Source organism: Mirounga leonina, unplaced genomic scaffold (genome assembly GCF_011800145.1).
Source record: "Mirounga leonina isolate KUSES-001 unplaced genomic scaffold, KU_Mleo_1.0 Mir_128, whole genome shotgun sequence".
Taxonomy (NCBI): Eukaryota; Metazoa; Chordata; class Mammalia; order Carnivora; family Phocidae; genus Mirounga; species Mirounga leonina.
In genome coordinates this window covers 241,709-264,079 of record NW_023270320.1, presented here as the reverse complement: position 1 = coordinate 264,079, position 22,371 = coordinate 241,709, and the positions used below count along the sequence as shown (strand labels likewise).

Genomic DNA, 22,371 nt, shown 5'->3' with positions numbered 1-22,371 from the left:
TCAATTTCTAGTGGGAGTTCAGAATGCCAAACATATTTTGTTTTTATTTAGCCTTTGTTTTTTTTTTTTAATTGAAGTGTAGTTGACATACAATATTATATTAGTTTCAGGTGTACAACACAATGATTCAACATCTGTATACATTAGGAACTGATCACCATCATAAATCTGTTACCACATCTGTCACCATACAAAGTTTTACAATATTATGCACTATATTCCCTATGCTGTACATTGTATCTGCCTGTCTTATTTTATAACCAGAAGTATGTACCTTTTCACCCCCATTCAAAACAGGGGAATGGGGGTGAAAAGGTACATACTTTTCCTCCAACCCTCCTCCCCCTTTACTTTAGCAACCACCAGATTATCTGTATCTATGAGTCTGTTTCTGTTTTGTTTGTTCATTTCTTTCGTTTTTTAGATTCCACTTGTAAGTGAAATCATATGCTATTTGTATTTCTCTGTCTGACTTATTTGACTTAGCATCATATCTTCTGAGTCCATACATGTTGCAAATGACAGGATTTCATTCTTTTGTATGTCCTGAGTAATATTCCATTGTATGTATGTATACACACAGACACACAAACACACACCCCACATCTTTAACCATTCATCTATTGATGAGCACTTAGGTTGCTTACATATCTTGGCTGTAGTAAAAAATGTTGCATTGAACTTGGGGTGCATATATCTTTTCAAATTAGTGTTTTTGTTTTCTGTGGATAAATATCCAGAAGCAGAATTTCTAGCTCATATGATAGTTCTATTTTTAATTTTTTGAGGACCCTCTATACTGTTTTCCATAGTAACATCACCTTTTTGCATTCCCACACAATAGAGCACAATGGTTCCCTTTTATCTGCACCCTTGCCAACAATTGCTGTTTCCTCTCTTTTTGGTAATAACCATTCTGACAGGTGTAAATCTCATTGTTATTTTGATTACTATTTCCCTGATGAGCATTTTTTCATGTGTCTATTGGCCATCTATATGTCTTCTTTGGAGAATATCTATCCATGTCCTCTGCCCATTTTTTAACTGGATTATTTATTTCTCTGATACTGAGTTGTGTGAGTTCTTTACATAGTTTGGATAATAACCCCTTACCAGTTGTATCATTTGCAAATATCTTTTCCCATTCAGTATGTTGCCTTTTCATTTTGTTGGTGGTTTCCTGCACTGTGCAAAACCTTTCGTTTGATGTAGTCTCATTTGTTTATTTTCACTTTTGTTGCCCTTTCCTGAAGAAACAGATCAAAAAAATATACTGTTAAGACCAATGTTTAAGAGTTTACTGTCTATATTTTCTTTTGGCGTTTTATGATTTCTGGTCCTACATTTAGGTCCAGATTAATCCATTTTGAGTTTATTTTTATATATGGTGTAAGAAAGTAGTCCAGTTTCATTCTTTTGCATGCACTTGTCCAATTTTCCCAACAGCAGTTATTAAAGACATTGTCTTCCCCATTGTATATTCTTGCCTCCTTTGTCAAAGATTAACCGAACATATAAGTGTGGGTTTATTTCTGTATTCTGTTCATTTATCTCCGTATCTGTTTTTGTGCCAATACCATAGTACCACACTGTTTTGATTACTACAGCTTTGTAGTATAGTTTGAAATCAGGGAGCATATTACTTTCAGCTTTGTTCTTCTTTCTCGAGATTGCTTTGACTGGGGTGTTTAGTGGCTCCATACAAATTATAAGATTATTTGTTCTAGTTCTGTGAAAAAGACACTAGTACTGTGATTGGAATTGCAGTGAATCTGTAGATTGTTTGGGGGTAGTGGGTATTATGGGCATTTTATCAATATTCTTTCAATCCATGTGCATGGAATATCTTTCCATTTGTATCATCTTCAGCTTCTTTTATCAGTTTCTTAAGGTTTTCAGAGTAGGTCTTTCACCTCATTGGTTAAATTTATTCCTAGGTATCTTATTATTTTTGGTACAGTTTTAAATGGGATTGTTTTCTTAATTTCTCTTTCTGATAGTTCATTATTAGTATCAGGAAATACAACAGATATATGCATATTAATTTTGTATCCTACAACTTTACCAAATTTATTTTAGTTCTAATAGTTTTTGGTGGATTCTTCAGGGTTTTCTATATGTAGTATCATGTCATCTGCAAATGGCAACAGTTTTACCTCTTCCTTACCTATTTGTTTTTTTCCTTTATTACCGTGGCTGGGATTCCCAATATTATGTCAAATAAAAGTGACAGGAGGGGGCATCCTTGTCTTGTTTCTGATTTTAGCTTTCAGCTCTTCACCATTAAGTCTGATGTTAGCTGTAGGTTTTTCATATATGGGCTTTATTATGTTGAGGTCTGTTCCCTCTAAACCCAGTTTGTTGAGAGTTTTTATCTTAAACAGATATTGAATGTTATTAAGTGCTTTCTCTGCATCTATTGAGATGATAATACTTTTTATCCTTTTTGTTAATATGGTATATCACATTGATTAATTTGCAAATATTGAAACATCCTTGCAATCCTGGAATAAATCCCACTTGATCATGGTATATGATCCTTTTAATGTATTGCTGAATTTAGTTTACTAATATTTTGCTCAGGATTTTTGCATCTGTGTTCATTAGGCATATTAGCCTATAATTGTCTCTTTTTGTGTTGTGTTTGATTTTGGTATCAGGTAATGTTGGCCTTATAGAAAAACTTTCAGCATGTTCCAAATTCTTCAGTTTTTCGCAGCAGTTTGAGGATAGTTATTAATGTTTGATAGAATTTACCTGTGAAACCATCTGGTCCTGGACTTTTGTTTGAGAGGAGTTTTTCGATTACTGGTTCAATTTTATTACTAGTAATTGGTCTGTTCACATTTTCTATTTCTTCTTGATTCAGTTTTGAAAGGTTGTATGTTTTTAGGAATTTTTCCATTTCTTCTGGGTTGTCCCCTTCATTAGCATGTAATTGTTCGTAGTAGTTTCTTACGATTCTCTGTGTTTCTGTGGTATCAGTTGTAACTTTTCTTATTTCTGGTTTTATTGATTTGGGCTCTTTTTTCTCTTGATCAGTCTGGCTCAAGGTTGTTCAATTTAGTATTTCTTTTCAAAGAACCAGCTCTTAGTTTCATTGATCTTTTCTACCTTTTTAACTTTCTATCTCATTTATTTCCACTCTGATCTTTACTATTTCCTTCCTTTATGAACTTTAGGCTTTGTTCTTTTTCTAGTTCCTTTAGGTATAAAATTATTCATTTGAGATTTTTCTTGTTTCTTGAGGTGGACCTGTATCACTGTAAACTTCCCTGTTAGAACCTCTTTTGTTGAATCCGTTGTTTTGGACTGTTGTTTTCTTTTTCATTTGCCTCAATATATTTTTTCCCTGTCTGTTTTCTTCTTTGACCCATTCGTTGTTTAGTAGCATGTTGTTAGCCTGTTTGTGTTTCTTGGGGTTTTTTCCAGTTTTTTTTCTTATGGTTTCATCCCTGAGGGAAACTTGCAAGTCCCAGTGGTATCCCAAACAATTCCTATGGGGCCCGACCTTGGGGCCAAGGCTGGGGACCAAGTTCCTACCTCAGGGCAGCCAACACAATGGCACTGCCCTCCCTGCCCTCTTCCTGCCCTCAGGCCTCCTGGACGGAGGGATTGGTATCTTGTTTTCTATCCATTCAGCCACCCTGTGTCTTTTTTTTTTTTTTTTTTGGAGAATTTAGTCCATTGGCATTTAAAGTAATTATTGATAGATATGTACTTATTGTCATTTTATTGATTGTTTTCTGGTTGTTTTTATAGTTCTTCTTTGTTCCTTTCTCTTGCCATCATCTGTTTGGATTTTGTGATTTTTTTCAGTGTTATAATATATTCCTTTCTCTTTATTTTTTGTGTATCTATTACAAGTTTACAGGTTTTTGGTTCATGGTTACCATGAGGTTCATTCATAGCACATATGGCAGACTATTTTAAGTTGCTAGTGGCTGAAGTTCCACCACAGTGTAAAAGCACTACATCTCCCCATCCCCCCACCACGTTTTATATTTTTGACGCCATATTTTACATCTTATTTTTTGTTATGTCTCTTGACTAACTGTTTTAGGTCTAGATGATTTTACTGCTTTTATCTTTTAACCTTCATACCAGCTATGTTAGTACTTGATCCTCTACCTTTACTATATGTTTACCTTTAGCAGTAAGATTATTTCTTTCATATTTATTTTTCTAATTATGGCCTTTTCTTTTCTGCTAGAGAAGTCCCTTTAACATTTCTCATAAGACCAATTTGATGTTGATGATCCTTTAGGTTTTGCTTTTCTGGGAAACTCCTTTTCTCTCCAATTCTGAGTGATAACCTTGCCAGATGAAGTATTCTTGGTTGTAGGTTTTTTCCTTTCAGTGCTTTGAATGTATTGTGCCACTTCCTTCTGGACTGTAAAGTTACTCCCAAAAAACCAGCTGGTCATTGTATGGGGGTTCACTTGTACATGACTAGTTGTTTTTATCTTACTGCTTTTAAGATTTTCTCTTTAACTGTTGACACTTTACTTATTATATGTCTTGGTATGGACCTTTTTGGGTTCATCTTGTTTGAGGCTCTCATGCTTCCTGGACTTGGATGTCTGATTCCTTCTTCAGGTTAGGGAAGTTTTCACCCATTATTTCTTTAAATAGAGTTTCTGTTCCTTTTTCTCTTCTCCTTCTGGGACACTTTTAATATGAATGTTAGTATATTCGATGTTGTTCTAAAGTCCTTTAAATTATCCTCATTTTTTAAAATTCTTTTTTCTTTTTACTATTACATTTAGGTGATTTCCACTACTTGTCTCCCAGATCACTGATCCATTCTTCCACTTCATTTAATCTGCTGCTGTTGATTCCCTCTAGTGTATTTTTCATTTTAGTTATTGTATCCTTTCGCTCCAATGATTCTTTTTTATATTTTCTATCTTTGTTGAAGTTCTTACTATGTTTATCCATTCTTCTGATTTCAGTGAGCCTCTTTATGACCATCACTTTAAACTCTTTATCTGATAGATTGCATATGTCTGTTTCACTTAGTTCTTTTTGGGTTTTGTCTTGTTCTTTCATTTGGAATATATTCCTTTGTCTCTTCATTTTGCATAACTTTCTGTGTTTGTTTCTGTGTGTTAGGTAGATTGGTTACATCTGCCAGTTTTGAAGGAGTGGCTTTATGCAGAAGGTGTCCTGCGGGGCCCAGTAGTGCAAACTTTAGTCACCCAAGCCCTTGTGTTGGCAGTGTGAACCCTCTTGTAGCTGGGTCATGATTGGCAGACTCACTAGTTTACAGGACTATCTCAACATGGTTGTCTGTGAGGCTTGGCCACAACCACTATGGACATGCTGGTGACTAGGGTTGGCCCCCAACATAGCAAGCTGAGAAGCCTGGCTATGACAAATGTAGGAGTGCTGATGGGTGGGACAGGTGGGACAGGTTTCTGATGCAGCTGGCTGTGAGGTATGGCTGTGACTGTTGTAGATGCTCTGGTGTGCAGGGATGGCTTCCTGGGTTGAGGTCACTGATGCCAGCTGAGGCCACCACCATGTTTTATGGGGCAGGGAGTCACTTGGGAGGAATGCTGGGCGGGGGTAGGCAGTTTGGCAGTGTAAGTCCACAGGCAAATGTTAGCATTAGGTGAACGGTGCTAGCCAGTAGATGGAAAGTGTCAGAAATGGTTCCTGCCAGCACTTGCATCCCCAGACAACATTCCAACAGATCCCTCACTCTCTGATGCACACCCTAAAGTTAGTTGATGGATCTCCTCTGTTAACCCAGGTACTTTTGAAACTGCTGCCTCTGTGCTAGGACTTGGAGCAAGTGAGTTGTGTGTGTACCCAGTAAACCCCCCCCCAGACCTAAGCCCCACTGATTTTTGAAGCCAGACATTATGGGTGCTTATCTGGTGCAGATCCCCTGGACTGTGGAGCCCAATGTGTGGCCTGGAACCCTCCTTTCTCAGAGCCCTCGTTGGTTCTGAAATCCCTTTCTCTGTGGATCACTGAACCAGGGGTATGGTTCCTGACTAGACATCTCTGCCCCTCCTACCCAACTCTTTGTGGATTTTTTTTATATCCTTAGTTGTATATGATCTGTTCTGCTATTTTTCAGTTTGTTCTCAGAGATAGTTGTTCTGTATGTAGTTGTAGCTTTTGGTGTGTCCATGGGAGGGGATGAGCTCAGGATCTTCCTACTCCATTATCTTGATCCTCTCCTATTTTGCCTTATTTTTTTCAAGGTAAAGTGATATTACTATCAACTAGAGAAACACAAGTTTGTTAGACTTAAAAACAAACTGAGGGTTGCTGGAGTGGTAGGGGGTGAGAGGGATGGGGTGGCTGGGTGATAGACATTGGGGAGGGTATGTGCTATGGTGAGTGCTGTGAATTGTGCAAGACTGTTGAATCACAGACCCGTACCTCTGAAACAAATAATACATTATATGTTAAAAAAAAAAAAAAAGATAGTAGGAAGGGAAAAATGAAGGTGGGGGAATCGGAGGGGGAGACGAACCATGAGAGACTGTGGACTCTGAGAAATAAACAGGGTTCTAGAGGGGAGGGGGTGGGGGGATGGGTTCGCCTGGTGACGGGTATTAAAGAGGGCATGTACTGAATGGAGCACTGGATGTTATACGCAAACAATGAATCATGGAACACTACATCAAAAACTAATGATGTAATATATGGTGATTAACATAACATAATAAAAAAAAAAAATTCCTCGATTTTGGTTCCATCCTAACTACATAGATCTTGCCTACCATTTCTGTCCTGTGCAGTATTTTCCTTCCAATGTAAGATAAACTGGCAGTGTATCTTAGTTTTGGATCTGCCATAGAATAGAGTCCTCTTCAGCAACAATGGTACAATTCTCCCAAGTTGGATAATTACTGTTTGCTTTTACTTAGGGCTGTAATAAATGTTGCATTTTAAAATCCCTTGCACTTTTAGAGCAGTCTAAGAATATCATCCTTTAGGCTTGGTTTTAAACAAAAATATCAGCAGATAGAATATGTTCTAAAAATATTTATATTCCTCCAAGTTCAAAGGCTTAAGTTATTCACTATTAATAGCTATCAATTGGTCTCATGTTTCTTATTCAACCTACAGCAGTTTGTTAGACATCATGATATAGGTAGGAGTTTAATTGATAAGAGCAGTTGTAATCATCCCAGGGGTATTTGGGGAATGAGAAAAGATGAAAGACAACAGCAGAACTAACATCTGAAGGATAGTCTAAAGAGGAGATAACAAAGAAATACTCAGTAAGGTAGGAGAAAAACCAGGAGTGTATTTAAAAGAAGCAAAGGAAGACTTTCGAAAATATTGTTGACTTCATTGGGGGCCATATGATGAGAACAGACAATAATTTATTGAATTTTTCAATTAAGAGGTCATTGATGACCTTTGCCAGAGCAGTTTCAGTGAAGCATAGAAATGAATTCCAGATTGCAGTGGGTTAAAAGGTAAAGTGGAAATCAATATATAAAAATGGTTAATATGTACTTCTAACTCGTCATATATAAAGGAAAAGAGGTGATGGCAGAGGAGAAAGCAATATTCAGAAGAGACTTATTTTACAAAGATAAGAGACTTGAAGTGTATTTATAGACTTTGGGGAAGAAGCCAGTAGATAGAGAATAATTAAAAATGTAGAAGAATGATAATAATCAGTGAAATAAGCTCCTAGGGAAGGTTAATGGAGGATTAGCCTTGAGCAGGAATCTTCTGTTTTAGGAAGAAAGAAAAGTGGTCACCAAATATGGTATTTATAGGGTATGTAAGCAGAAAGTTTTATATTTACAAGTTTGACCTTATAAAATACAAGATCAAACCATATGTTACTAAGAAATTATTTTTAGAAACTATACCAGCTAGCATTTGAGTGGTTACTCTATGCTGTGAACACTGAGTTTAAGAAACAGTATCTCATTTAATTTCATCATACAGTTTGTGAAGCAAGTATTCTCACTACTTCTCAACCTTAGAAACTGAAGCTTAATAAGTTTAATTAACCCAAGGTCACGGAAACATTAAGTATCATATTGGAAGTAGCTCCAGGGCACCTATGCTCTTAACCACAGTTGTGGTAGGTCAGGGGTGTTGAAGAGACTGGGGGATATTTGGCAGAATGCAACAAAGAAACTGTCATGGATATGTGAAAGAATTGTTAGTTGGCACTGAGTGCAGCCATAGCTGGAGACCATAAGTCAATGCTGGCACACATCTGTGCACCTGTGTTGATTATTTCTAGCAGCAGCTAGCAGCCCAAGTGAATAATCATATTGGGGTGGGAATCTTTTCATTCCGAGCTGGGTAGATGAGAATATTAAGGCATAGCCTAGCAAAAATTCCTAAATTCTGAGAATAAAAAGAAATCTCTATAAGATTCCTAACAGAAAATAGAGTAATATGGAAAAAAAATCAGACTAGCATTGGACATTTGTAAAACTGGAAGGTAGAAGACAATAGAATAGCATCTACAGATTACAGAGTAGAAGAGAACTGCAACCAAGACTTCTATACCTGTCAAAGAAAATGAAAGACATTTGGAAATAAAAACTAGAGTATATCATTCACCTGAAAAAAAAAATACTTGAAAGGAGAGAAAATAACCAAGAGATAAGAAAAAGGACCTCAAGATAGAAGAAAGAAAGTGAAGATAGAAGAAAGTGAGCGATTAAATCTAAAAGATAAGGAGAGACTCAGTGAACATGTAATGTAAGTGAAGTAAGGTTTCTTGAAACAGAAAATACATAATACAAGGTAATTTTAATAAGATTGCAAAACAAACATAATAAAGTATTTCAGCAAAGTTTAGGATTAATGAGAAGGAGGGAGGGAAGTTAAATTATTTTTAAAATCTTATCTTGTTGAGGTGGACTATTAGTAGAGAATTAGAACATTTGATGGGAGAGAGAGCCTTTTAAGTTTCTATCTTATGTAACTAAGCACTACTGGATAAAGAACATTTTAAAATAATAAATAGCACATCATTTAAGGAAGAAAGCAGTCATAAGCCTAAATACATCAAGCAACATAGCACCTAAAATGTGAAACAAAAACTATTAGAAATGCAAGGAGAGCTTAAAATACAATATAGTGAAAGAAAGAGGTCAGTATATTTGTCTCAAGAGGATGAACTTGTAGAAAAAATGATGCAAGAACATAGAGGGATTGAATCAATAAATATAAAAACACACATCCCTCAGAGAATAATATTTTTCTGTATGTCCATGGAACATTAACAAAAATCAAATGTAGTTTGAAAACCTTAACGAATTTTGAAGAAATAGAACATTTTACAGAGTGCTATAAAATCTCTGGTCAGAAGCCAATAAAATTAGAAATATACAGTGATAAATAACTAAAACCTTAGGTACTTTAAACTTAAGAAACATACTATTTGACATGACTAAGCTCAAAGAAGAGATCAAAAAGTAAAGAAGAAACCAGAAAAACAAAGAACTAAGTAATCATCTTAAATTCAAACAGAAAACATAATCAAAAGAAACTAGTGAGAAGGAATTAAAGTAAAAGGCAAAATCATGGACCTAGACATCAAAAATGACACAGGAATTTCTGGGCTGATCCCTGTGCAAATTCCAATATCCAGTGTGTTAGAGATCAGTATGTATGCAAATGGAGGTAACATATAAATAATTTTGGCCCTGGTCTTTTATCCCCACTCCCCATTATTTATCTGCTTCAGATTCCTGTATGGAGCTAAGTGGTTAAAATGAGTGGCTGTTCAGCTAATGCAGGGTTCTATTGTAGCATAATCATGAGGTTGGAGGGGAGCTCTACCTCTAGTTGATACCTCCTACTGGAAGGAGATTTGTGAATCTTTGGAATGCTAAATCACTAAGAAAAATCTCATTTAAAAAAGACAAGACCCCAAAACGTAACTAGATTACAGCTTTATGCATTAATGGGAATTGTAGAACAGATAGGTATAAATACATTGTATTTATTTTAAGATTTCTATTTATTAGTCATACTGCTCTGGATAACTGTCATTGTCAACAGCAGTTCTTAATCTCTGAGGCTTAATAAAATAGACTTGTTGCAATTTAAAGTAGTAATTTCATCATTTAATATTATAAATTTGGGTAACCTTTATATTCCTATTGGTATTTAATGTGTATTTTAGGTTTTCCTTACCTTTGTTTCTCAGCACTCTCACTGACTGATCATTAAGAATCAACAGTTTATTTCTGTTGATTTCTGACTCCGTTTGAATTAATAGCAATAGTACATTTGAATTGCTTGATTTGTGGAGGGGATGGGGGAAGGAAGGAGGAGGTATGAGAAAGTGTAATTGTTTTTTTGGAAATTTGTGAAACCAGACTGTGATAAGAAAATAGATAATGTCTTCCTTTTAGGATTTTTTTTACTAATTAGAAGGTAAGAGGAGTGTGTGCTTATGTGTGTTTTCTTTACAGAAATGCAAGTTTATTTAGCATCATGTCTGACAGATTTCGGGAAGGGGAAAGAGGGGACCTTACACACTAGAAAACATCTTCTAAAACAGTTTGTAATGTCGACTATATTTAATTGCCTTCTTTGAAGTCCTTTTTTATTCTAATGGACCTATGGAAACTACTAAATATAATAATGTGATAATCAAATTTGCTTTAAATTTTCATTATTGTACTAGTTGGGATTTTTTTATTGTTATTTTGGAGGGAAACCTTTATAAATTTAAAGAGTTGTTTTTACATCATGTCACTTTTTTCATGCAACTTCATGGATTTTCTAATTTCTTTCAGTTTTAGGGTTTTTTTTTTTTTACTTTCATAAAAACAGAAGGTGAAATCTGAACAAGATCTTGTCTTAATTTTCTTTGTATCCATGTTTCCATCTGTAGGATGAATATAAACCAGAAAAGGCCCTGTCTGAAGAGGATTTGAAAAACGCCGTGAGTGTGCATCATGCGCTGGCATCCAAGGCCACAGACTATGAGAAGAAGCCGAATGTGCTTAAACTTAAAACTGCCGACTGGAGAGTCTTGCTTTTTCAAGCCCAGTATGTTTCATTGGTTTGGTTTGGTCTCATGGTTTGCATAGCACCACCTTATACCATGAAATAGAATCAGAGTCTTCAGGGGAATTTGAGTTGGATTCAAAGTCATTAACTGATTACATCAGAGAGACAACTGCTTAAGAAAACTAGAATTATAAATAGAAACTCTGAGTTCAAGTTTTTTGTTTGCTACAAAGTAGCCCTGTGACTTTGAATCAGCCACTTACCATCTCTAGAACTTAATATTTTTATGAACAAAATATAAGCATTGTGGTGTACAAGTTTTATCACACAATAAGTAAAATAGACATGGATTCAAATCACCATTTCCTAGCTCTTTGTCCTGACACGTAATTTAACCTCTCTGAACCTTAGCTTGTCACTACTGCAGATGATAATGTTTATCTCACAAGGTTCTTGTGAGAATTAAATGAGATCAAGTATATAAAATACTTCATATAGTGCCTGGCACATAGAAACTGTTCAGTAAATGTAGATTTCCATTTTGTTCCCTCTGTCTCTCTTCTCTCTTCCTTCTGAGCTCTAATAGTCTTTGATAAAACTAGAAGAAAAAGATAAAATTATAGGGCGCCTGGGTGGCTCAGTCGTTAAGCGTCTGCCTGCCTTTGGCTCAGGTCATGATCCCAGGGTCCTGGGATCGAGCCCCACATCGGGCTCCCTGCTCTGCGGGAAGCCTGCTTCTCCCTCTCCCACTCCCCCTGCTTATGTTCCTGCTCTCGCTATGTCTCTCTCTGTCAAATAAATAAATAAAATCTTTAAAAAAAAAAAAGACAAAATTATATTGTGGGCAAGGAAATGGGATGGTCTGCCAGTTTAATAAGAGGTCCACGACAGCCTTCAGATTAGAAGTGGAGCACTTCACACGGAGAATTCTGGATCTGTGAAGTGAGAAACTGGATTTTCAGAACTGAGCCTCCAGAACAGGAATCTTTATAGGTGCACACATAGCATCAGTGTCTGTGGCAGTATTAATTCTTCACGGCGTGCTTTCCACAGCCTGAGCTTGACTTCAGAATCACTCTCAACACAGCACCACCAATTGACTTCCGTTGGCAATGGTCTTAAGATTTGACATCAAGATAGTGAACACAAGTATTGCTTGTTGATCGTAGCAATGTAAGATCAAAAAAAAAAAAGAAATAAGAACTACAGCAGGTACTCTGGTGGTTTATGAATGTTGAATTTGCGGAGGTATGAAATTGTTGACATCGGGTGAGGAGGAAGCTGTAAGGAAATCCAAGTTACACAGGATTTTTTTAGTGTGGGAGTAAGATAGCTTTAACATCACAGAGGGAATCATAGCCAGATGTTAATTACAGCTATTAGTCATCAGAGCCCTTCAAAGTATTCTATTCTCCAACACTTTTTTTACTAAAACACCAAATATGATAACTAAGAAGCTCTACTTACCTCAGATAGAATTGATGCAGAAATCAGTGAATTAACAGAGCCAGAGAAATCAGATTAGAGAAGCATCTGGGGTGCAAAGAGGAGTTGATTTCTAGTGTGGTCTCAGGTTAGTGTGATTTCTCAGAGTAACCGGTAGGGGAAATTATTTTATGTGGGCTGACATTTTGTCCATCTTCTGTTTATTGATTATATATACATGGTGGATCAACTATCCTGGCTCATGACTATTTCTCCCATTCATTTATGAATTCACAAATATTGATAAGCGCTGTCAGTGCTGGTCTCTGCAAATATATGACATTTCAAGTTAGAAGTATGTTAATGACATCAGATGATTTTCACATCCTGTCAGGTAGATTTTTAACATCCTTTCGGGATATACCTTATGTATGATTAATCTCACCTGGGTTAAGTGTACAATTCAATGATTTTTAGCAAATTTACAGAATTGTGCAGCCCTCACCACAGTCCAGTTTTGGAACACTTCTATCTCCCCAAAGAGATCCTCCATGACCATTTTGTAGTCACTCCCCGTTTTACCCCCAACCTCAGACACCACTAATCTCCTTTCTGTCTCTATAGGATTGCCTTTACTGGACTTTTCATATACATGGAATCATATAACGATATATGACTGGCTTTTTTCACTTACTGTAAAGTTTTGGGGGTTCACCATGTAATAACATATCTGCACTTCATGCCTTTATTGCTGAGTACTATTCCACTGTATGGATGTATGCTACATTTTTTTATTCATTCACTAGTTGATAGACATTTGGATTGTTTCCCCTTTTGGACTCTTATGCTATGAACATTCACATACACATCTTTTTGTGCCTATATGTTTTTATTTCTCTTGGGTATATACCTAGGAGTAGAATTGCTGGGTTATATGGTAAATTTATAGTTAACTTTTCAAGAAACTAAAGCTGCTTTCCTAGTGGGTGTTCTCTTTTTTACATTCCTTTTAAGTTCTATCAATTTGTCCCTCGGTTGGATTTTAAAATTGAATTATGTGATTGGAAGAGATGAGTTAATTTTTTAATTAATTTTTGACTGAGCCTAGTATCAAAGTAGGGACTTAGTATTTATTATCAAGTGATTTTGCTTTTTTTCCCCTTCTGTATCCTTGAAGGATAATCATAGCCTTATACTATAATGATCATAGGTTCCTGGGCCTCTTATTACCATGGTGATTGCTGTTGAAAATGTTAATCTCAGTGAAATTTTGTTAGGAATTAATTGTACCAAGAAAAATAAATAAATGATTTTATTTGCCTTTTTAAATTGGTAATGAGAAATGGGCAAGGTGTGATGCACTTAAGATAGAGAAATACCCTGATGTAAATTTATCTGTTTCTCATAGGAGTCCAGAGGAAATGCAAGGGTGGATAAACAAAATTAATTGTGTTGCAGCTGTATTTTCTGCACCACCATTTCCAGCTGCCATTGGATCTCAGAAAAAGTTTAGTCGTCCACTTCTGCCTGCAACTACAACAAAATTGTCTCAGGTATGTCATTTTGATAGTGCTTTGACTTTGGGAAAAAGCACTTTGTAAAATAATCTTACTAACATTTGATTGGAATAATACTCCACATTTTGGCAGCAAGGATGAGAACTTGCCTTGGAAGGTCCATTGTATAAATGGGGCAAAATGCAGTGTACTGGGTTTTACACTTCATATTGGAAGCTGACACAATTGAGTCATGGTTGGTAGGACACATACTTTGAATACGTTTCAAAAATTTATAGTAGTTTACTACTCAGTCATATGGGACTAGATTACTTTGTTTTTATTTTTTTTAATAGAAGTATAGTTGACACAGAGTGTTACATTAGTTTCAGTTGTACAGCATAGTGATTCAATAAATCTCTAAGTTGTGCTGTGCTCACCACAAGTGTAGTATCATCTGTCCCCATGCACACTGTTACAATACCATTGACTATATGCCCTATGCTGTACTTTTCATCCCCATGACTTACTCATTCCATACCTGGAAACCTATTTCTCCTATTCTCTACTTCACCCATTTTGCCCATTCTCCACCCCTCCTCCCCTCTGGGAACTATTAGTCTGTTTTCTCTATTTATGGGTCTGTCTCTGCTTTTTCCTTATTTGTTGATTCATTTGTTTTGTTCTTTAGATTCCACATATGAGTGGAATTTTATGGTATTTGTCTTTTTCTGTATGACTTATTTCACTTAGCATTATACCCTCTTAGGTCTGTCCATGTTGTTGCAAATGGTGGCTTAGGTTTTTCGTTCTGTTTGTACTAACAGCTCATATTTAAAATGACTGGCTAGTGTTAGACACCCTGGCTTGAAAACAAGCTAGCTAGCTATTTATTTATTTATTTAATTGAACTTTTCCCATATCTCAGGCTGTATTTTATGCTGGGGGCATGTAAGAATATTCCCAGGGATCCACTATCCACAGTACAGTGGGGCATAGACTTCCCTACCTCTTAGGGAGGACCATGTGGGTTTTCCTAGGTAATCAAGACAATGTACAGTAGAACGGTATTCCAAATGTAGTCACCTAAGCTGCTCTCCTCTTGTTAGATCGATCTCTCTAAAGATCATATTTTATGTCCCTCTCTTCCTTAAAACTCTGTTCTAAGGACACTGTAAACAGACCCGTTTTGCCCATTTTAAACCTGTCTGCACTGCCCCTATTGCCATTGACTAGTTAAGGATTTTGGAAGCTACTTTGATGTCCATGTGAATTTCTTATTGGTGCAGTAGTAGAAATAGTTTCATCTGGCTCTAATCAACCAGGTGTTGATAATCACTGACTCCTCTACCTACCTGATATCATGGATTATCACTGTGCTATGTGCCTGTTACACTTGAGAGACTATTTTAGGCTCTGGAGACAGAAAGACAAATGAAACCCAGATACTCTTTGGATACAAAACATGCAAGTAAGTATAATACAGTCTGGTTAGAGTATGGGAACGATACGTCCAGAGTGCTATGGGAATACAAGAAGGGACATTTAGCCTGGCTTGTAGGTGGAGGGGGAAGTTTGGTATCTACTATGAAACTTAAAGGATGAGTAGCAGTTAGATGTGATGTGGGAAGAGAAAATGATGCAGCAGAGGATCGAAAAGGCCCAGAAGAGAAAGCCCTGAGATGTGGAATCACATATAAAAGGCAAGATGCATTCCTCTGTAGAAGTAAGGCCAAATGATGAAAGGTCTTTTATGTCATGTATAGGATTTTGGATGCTTCACTGGTTCCCCAGCATCCTTAGGATAACAGTTTAAGCAAGTGACCAAATTTGTGCTTTAAAAATTACTTATGTTACAACAGGAAGAAAGTATTAGAGGAGGAAATACTAGAAGCAGAAAGCCTCATTTTAAAGGCATGGGAGGGGCGCCTGGGTGGCTCAGTCAGTTAAACATCTGCCTTCAGCTCAGGTCATGGTCCCAGGGTCCTGGGATCGAGCCCCGCTTCTCCCTCTCCTTCTGCCTGCAACTCCCCCTGCTTATTCTCTCTCTCTCTCTCTCTTTCTTTCCCAAATAAATAAATAAATCTTTAAAACAAATAAGATAAAAATAAAGGCAAGGGAAATAATGAGAGGAAAAATAACAAAGTTATTTGTAGAAGAGATGGATAAAATGGAAGTATTTGAGACATCTTGAAAGTGTGGAATGAGTGTTCCTAATGGCTCACTGAAGTAAAGGGATAAGGACTGTCATCTAGGCTTCGGCAGCTGGGGATTGTGCTGTCTGACTTGGCTTTTGTGACCTCACCATCTGGTTTTCATCCTGTTGCTTCTTCCTAGGGTTCTTTCCTGGGTCCTTTTCCTCTTTCTACTTCCAAATGTTGTGATACTCAGTGCTCAGGAGACCAAAATGGACACTTGAGAAACAGTTTTTCTGTTCTTAAGGAAAAACAGGGAGAATGTTGTGCCAGAAAAGGGGAGAAAGAGGAGAGAGTATCAGATAAAATTAGTACAAAAAAATCTCCTATGAAGTGGTAGGAGGTCATTGGGTCCCTTGGTGAGAGCAGTTTGCGGAGTGATGGGAAGAGAAGCCACATTAGTCTTCTTTGAGGAAGGATTGGAAAGTAGTAAGGAAGTGGAGGAAGGGAATACATACAAGACTTGCCATGAGCTGATAAAAAGACTAGTGGTAAGAAGAGAAGAGACATGGTTGCCTGGGTGGCTCAGTTGGTTAAGCGACTGCCTTCAGCTCAGGTCATGATCCTGGAGTCCCTGGATCGAGTCCCGCATCGGGCTCCCTGCTCGGCAGGGAGTCTGCTTCTCCCTCTGACCCTAACCCGTCTCATGTGCTCTCTCTCATTCTCTCTCTCTCAAATAAATAAATAGAATCTTTAAAAAAAAAAAAAAAGAAGAGAAGAGACATGGTTTAATGAAAGATTCTTTTGGTTTTGTTAATTTGTAATTGGATACTCCCCATGTAAGCATTACTATTACTATGTAGTTCATAGACTACAAAAAAAAAAAAAAAAACCTGTTAAGAATAGAAAGGACTGGGCTAGCTCACTTTACAAAGCAGAATGGCATTTAATTTTCAAGGATAACAAATATTCTAAGAGAACAGGTCATCTTATTGATGACTAGAAAGCATGTTAGAATTCTCCATCTACCCACCTGAACTGTGACCTCTTAAAGCAAATGCATTCCCCCACTTTAATTTTGGGTACTTGAAATAAACAGTAAACCACATTATATAAGGTACGAGAAGAGAAAACAACTGAACAACTAACTAGAGGCAACAAATACCTTCAGAAGTTGGGTTTTGTTCTGTTAATTTCATGAGGGATTTTCCAGTACTTATTTTTCAATAGATTGGTCTTTCTCACAATCATTCTTATGAAAGATCCAGGAGAAAGGTGAGTTGAAGTTTGAAAGGATAGAGCAACTTACAAGCTTTAACTTGTTCTTTCCTTACTATGGATCTACATTTCTATTTATTTTCTACTTTAAAAATGTACTTCTGGGGGCGCCTGGGTGGCTCAGTCGTTAAGCGTCTGCCTTCGGCTCGGGTCATGATCCCAGGGTCCTGGGATCGAGCCCCACATCAGGCTCCCTGCTCAGTGGGAAGCCTGCTTCTCCCTCTCCCACTCCCCCTGCTTGTGTTCCCTCTCTCACTGTCTCTCTCTGTCAAATATATAAAAATCTTTTTAAAAAAAAAGAAATGTACTTCTGTTCTATTTATTTATAGGCTATATTTTAGTAAGTCACTGGCACATGAAAATGAATGTGTCTCTCTATTTGTTTATTTTTTTACCATGAGACCAGGCAAGCAAGCACCTTTTTCAAGGCAAAATCTCTTATTTTAAACAAACGTCTTACACTGGAACTAAAAATAGGATGCATAAAATTTTTAATATTTTTCCTCACTTTGAACATAAATCCACAAAGATACAAAAAAAAAAAACCAAACCCTGCTTATGTAATGTGATCAAAATGATGGACTTAGGATTTTAAATAAGGCAGTAACCAAAAAGAAGCATACTCCTTTGTCACATAAGACAAGATGACCAAGTCCTTACAGGAATTTAATTACCTTGTAAAAAAAAAAAAATAAGATGTTTTCCTCCTCCACAAATAAATCACCAAGCCTTTGTGGGCCTCAGTTTTCCAACTGGAAATTGAGGAGATTGTTCTAGAATGTTTTTAAGGTTCTTTCACTAGCTCTGTATTTTTTGCCCAGGTCATTGTATTTGTTTACTTAAAAATGAAGATGTTTTGCCTTTGTTTGTTTGTTTGGGGTTTTTTTTGTTTGTTTTTTTAAAGATTTTATTTTTATTTATTTGACAGAGAGAGAGAAACAGCCAGAGAGGGAACACAAGCAGAGGGAGCAGGAGAGGGAGAAGCAGGCTTCTTGCAGAGCAGGGGGCCTGATGCAGGGCTCGATCCCAGGACCCTGGGATCATGACCTGAGCCAAAGGCAGATGCTTAATGACTGAGCCACCCAGGCACCCCGATGTTTTGCTTTTGAGAGTAATAAGACAATTTAGAAATAAATATGTAAAACGAAGCATGTGATAAAGAATAGCTTAGAAAGAGGAAGAGAAGAGTTAGTCCACACACAGCCTGTGCAGTATGTGGAGTACCCTCCACATCAAATAGAGACTCCTGTGGGGATATCTTTGGAGGAGTCATAGTGTACCTTCAGTGAATCCTGGGATACATGTCTAGATGCACCCACAAGTTTTCCAGTACCTTGAAGACTAGTCCTCTTCATTTAGCACTGGCATTGCCAACCTAGGCACAACTGCCATTTTAGCCTAGATAGTTCTTTGTTGTGAGGGTTGTCCTTGAATTGTAGGATGTTTAGCAATATCACCAGCCTCTACCCACCAGATACCAGTATCATCCCCCTAGTTGTGACAACCAAAAATGTCGCCAGACATTGCCAAATATCCTGTGGGGTCAAAACCCACCCCACTGATACCTGCTGCTATTGAGAACTACTGAATTAGCCCAGCCATCTTTCCTTTCTCCACACATGCACAGCCTGGCTATGACTCCCCTAAATGCCAGAACCACTTGGATAATTTTAGTTTACAAAATGCATGTATAACACTGTGAGTACCATACTGGAAAAAAACTTAGTAGTGTTAGGAAAAAATTAAACATTCAATTAAAAGATTGTTTGGTGCTTTTAAAGACATACTGTTCATCATCACCCTGTCATTCGCAGGCTTTTCTTTAATTTATTCTTGTCTTCTATCCAAAACATATTAGCCTTCATTATTAAAACTGATTATTGTCAGTGCAATGTGGTTCTTTCTGAACAACTCTGCTGTGTAGGAGTCATCTTCAGTTGTTTTCATGGTAGTGTTGCCAAGGCACATTTTTCTTCTTCTTTTAGGGGTAGAGAGACTAGTTTGAAAATTTAAGTTTTATTTCTCCTTCTGGTACAGTACTCTAAACTTAGGATTTCATGGTTGGCCCTCTTCAGGATCTATTCAGGACCTTCCTTTCTACTCATCAAAGTAGTCATTTTCAGGCTTTAATGTGTACAAGAATGATCTGGGGACTTGTTGAAAGTGCACATGTCCCAGCATCCCCACCCCAGGTTAATGAGGTCCAGGTCAGGGGCCCGGGAACATGAATGTTTTAAGACATACCCGGTGTCCAGCCTGCAAGCAGTGCAGATCATACTTAAAGGGACTGCACTGTACTCCCTACAATCCCTACCCTCTCTTTCACTACTTCTTTGGAGACGTGTGAAACTGAACTGGGCTCTTGGGCTAGTTCAGCAATAGAAATTGACAAGAGGCCAAATGGGAGTTTCAGGCAAGGCTTTATTGGTGCTTATGCTTGAGCACTGGCGAGCTCCGCAGCCTGACTTCCCCAAGGCAAGGTTAGGGAGAGCTTTTAAAAGAAAGTTGGGTGGAAAAAGGGTCCTGTGTAAGGATGTAGAGGCGGGGTTTATTAGCGCCTACGCATTTAAAATTCATGCTTCTTTGGGGCGGAGCAAGATGGCGGAGGAGTAGGAGACCTGGGTTTCTTCTGGTCTCAGGAATTCAGCTGGATAGGGATCAAACCATTCTGAATACCTACGAACTCAACAGGAGATCGAAGAAAAGAATAGCAACAACTCTCTGAACAGAAAAGCGATCACTTTCTGGAAGGTAGGACGTGCGGAGAAGTGAATCTGAGGTGATATTCAGGAAGATAGACGGCAGGGGAGGGGGCCTCCCTAGGCCACTTCTGGCAAGTGATAGAGTCCAGGAGCACAAAATCAGAACTTTTAGAAGTCAGCTCCTCTGAGGGACGTCACTCCAGTGGCTAAACGGGGAGTGGAACCCTCATGGGACAGTGTGGTCTCAGGACCCTTGGAGTCACAGAAAGACCGGGGGTGGCTGAGTGTGGCAGAGCTCCTGGGTATTGGAGCAGGGAAGCCGGCTGCAGAGATGGAGTAGAGGAGCGGGCTCTCAACTTGGGGTTGCCATAAACTGTGATCTGCAGCACAGCCGGGCCACTGCTCCTCCAGCAGGGACATAACAAGCAGCAGATCCAGGGAGACTCCCCTTCCTCCCTGGGGAGGAGTGGCGTGGGAGCACACCGCAGGGATCTGCTGGGTTTGGAGACTCCACACCGAGTCGGGTGCCAGAGATAGAAACACTCAGTCACAGGCCGGGTGAGCACAGAGTGCGGCCGGAGACAGAGGAGACGGGACTGATTGATTGCTTTTCTCTGGGGGCTCACTGAGGAGTGGGGCCCCGAGTTCTCGGCTCCTCTGGAGCGGCGATTGGGAGACCGCCATTTTCACTCTCATCCTCCAAAGCTGTATGGAAAGCTTGCAGGAAACAAAAGCTCCCGAGAGCAAACCTGGGCAGATTACTTAGCCTAGACCTGGCAAGGATGGGGCAATTCCACCTCCGGCAAAGACATTTGGGAACCATGGCAACAGACCCCTCCCCCAGAAGATCAGCAAGAACTGCCAGCCAAGACCAAGTTTACCGATCAATGAGAACGGCAGAACTCCAGTGCTAGAGGAATACTGCACATAGAATCCATGGCTTTTTTACCATGATTCTTTAGTCTTTCAATGTTTTTTTTTTTTTAACTTTTTTTTTTTGAATTTTTCTTTTTCCCTTTTTCAACCAACATCTTATCAATCCCTTTTTTTTTTTTTTAAGATTTTATTTATTTGAGAGAGAGAGAGCACATGAGAGGGGGGAGGGTCAGAGGGAGAAGCAGGCTCCCTGCTTGGAGCAGGGAGCCTGATGCGGGACTCGATCCAGGGACTCCAGGATCATGACCTGGGCCGAAGGCAGTCGCTTAACCAACTGAGCCACCCAGGCGCCCCATCAGTCCCTTTTTTAAAAATCATTTTTATTTTTAATTTTTAGAGTCATATTCTATCCCTTCATAGTAGCTACCCTTATTTTTGGCGTATATATATAAGTTGTTCACTCTTTAAAATTTTGAGATACAGTTTCTTCTAACAGATCAAAATATACCCTAAATCTCTAGTGTATGGCTTTGTTCTACTCTCCTGCCTGATCACATTCTCTTCTTTTTTTTTTTTTAAATCCTCTTCTTTCTTTTTTCAAACAACTTCTTATCAATTCCTTTTATAAAATTTTTTATAATTTTCATCTTTACAGTCATATTCCATCCCTTCATCATATCAACCCTTATTTTTGTATATACATAAGTTTTTCTTTCTTTAAAATTTTGGGAGGCACTTTCTTCTAACAAACCAAAATACACCCAAAATCTAGTGTGTGGCACTGATCTATGCACCAGCCTGATCATATTTGATCATATTCTGGGTTTTTTTGTTTTGTTCTATATTTGTTTGTTTTGGGCGCCTGGGTGGCTCAGTTGGTTAAGCGACTGCCTTCGGCTCAGGTCATGATCCTGGAGTCCCGGGATCGAGTCCCACATTGGGCTCCCTGCTGGGCAGGGAGTCTGCTTCTCCCTCTGACCCTCCCCCCTCTCATGCTCTCTTTCTCTCATTCTCTCTCTCTCAAATAAATAAATAAAATCTTTAAAAAAAATTATATATTTGTTTGTTTTTATCTTTTCCTTTTTCTTTTTTTTTCTTTTTCTTTTTTCTTTATTTCCCTTTCATTTCCCCGGCTTCAGGTCTTTTCTGTTTTGTTTACAGTATATTTTCTGGGGACGTTGTTACCCTGTTAGCATTTTGTTCTCTCATTAATCTGTTCTCCTCTAAACAAAATGACAAGACGGAAAAAATCACCTCAACAAATAGAACAAGAGGTAGTACCAACTGCCAGGGACCTACTCAATACAGACATTAGTACGGTGTAGAATCTAGAGTTCAGAATCACCACTTTAAAGGTACTAGCTGGGCTTGAAAAAAGCATGGAAGATATTAGAGAAACTCTTTCTGGAGAAAAAAAAAGAACTAAAATCTAACCAAATTGAAATCAAAAAGGCTATTAATGAGGTGCAATAAAAAATGGGGGTGCTA

General features: G+C 38.0%; 1 protein-coding gene across 1 annotated transcript in view; it reads left to right on the top strand.

Annotated features, from left to right (window-relative positions):
- Nucleotides 1-22,371, top strand: part of PSD3 (pleckstrin and Sec7 domain containing 3) — a 522,661-nt gene that overhangs the window by 450,991 nt on the left and 49,299 nt on the right. Inside the window, exons 14-15 of the mRNA XM_035003894.1 lie at nt 10,853-11,010; nt 13,805-13,949. Coding sequence (XP_034859785.1) covers nt 10,853-11,010; nt 13,805-13,949 — 303 coding nt within the window. The remainder of the gene's footprint in view (nt 1-10,852; nt 11,011-13,804; nt 13,950-22,371) is intronic.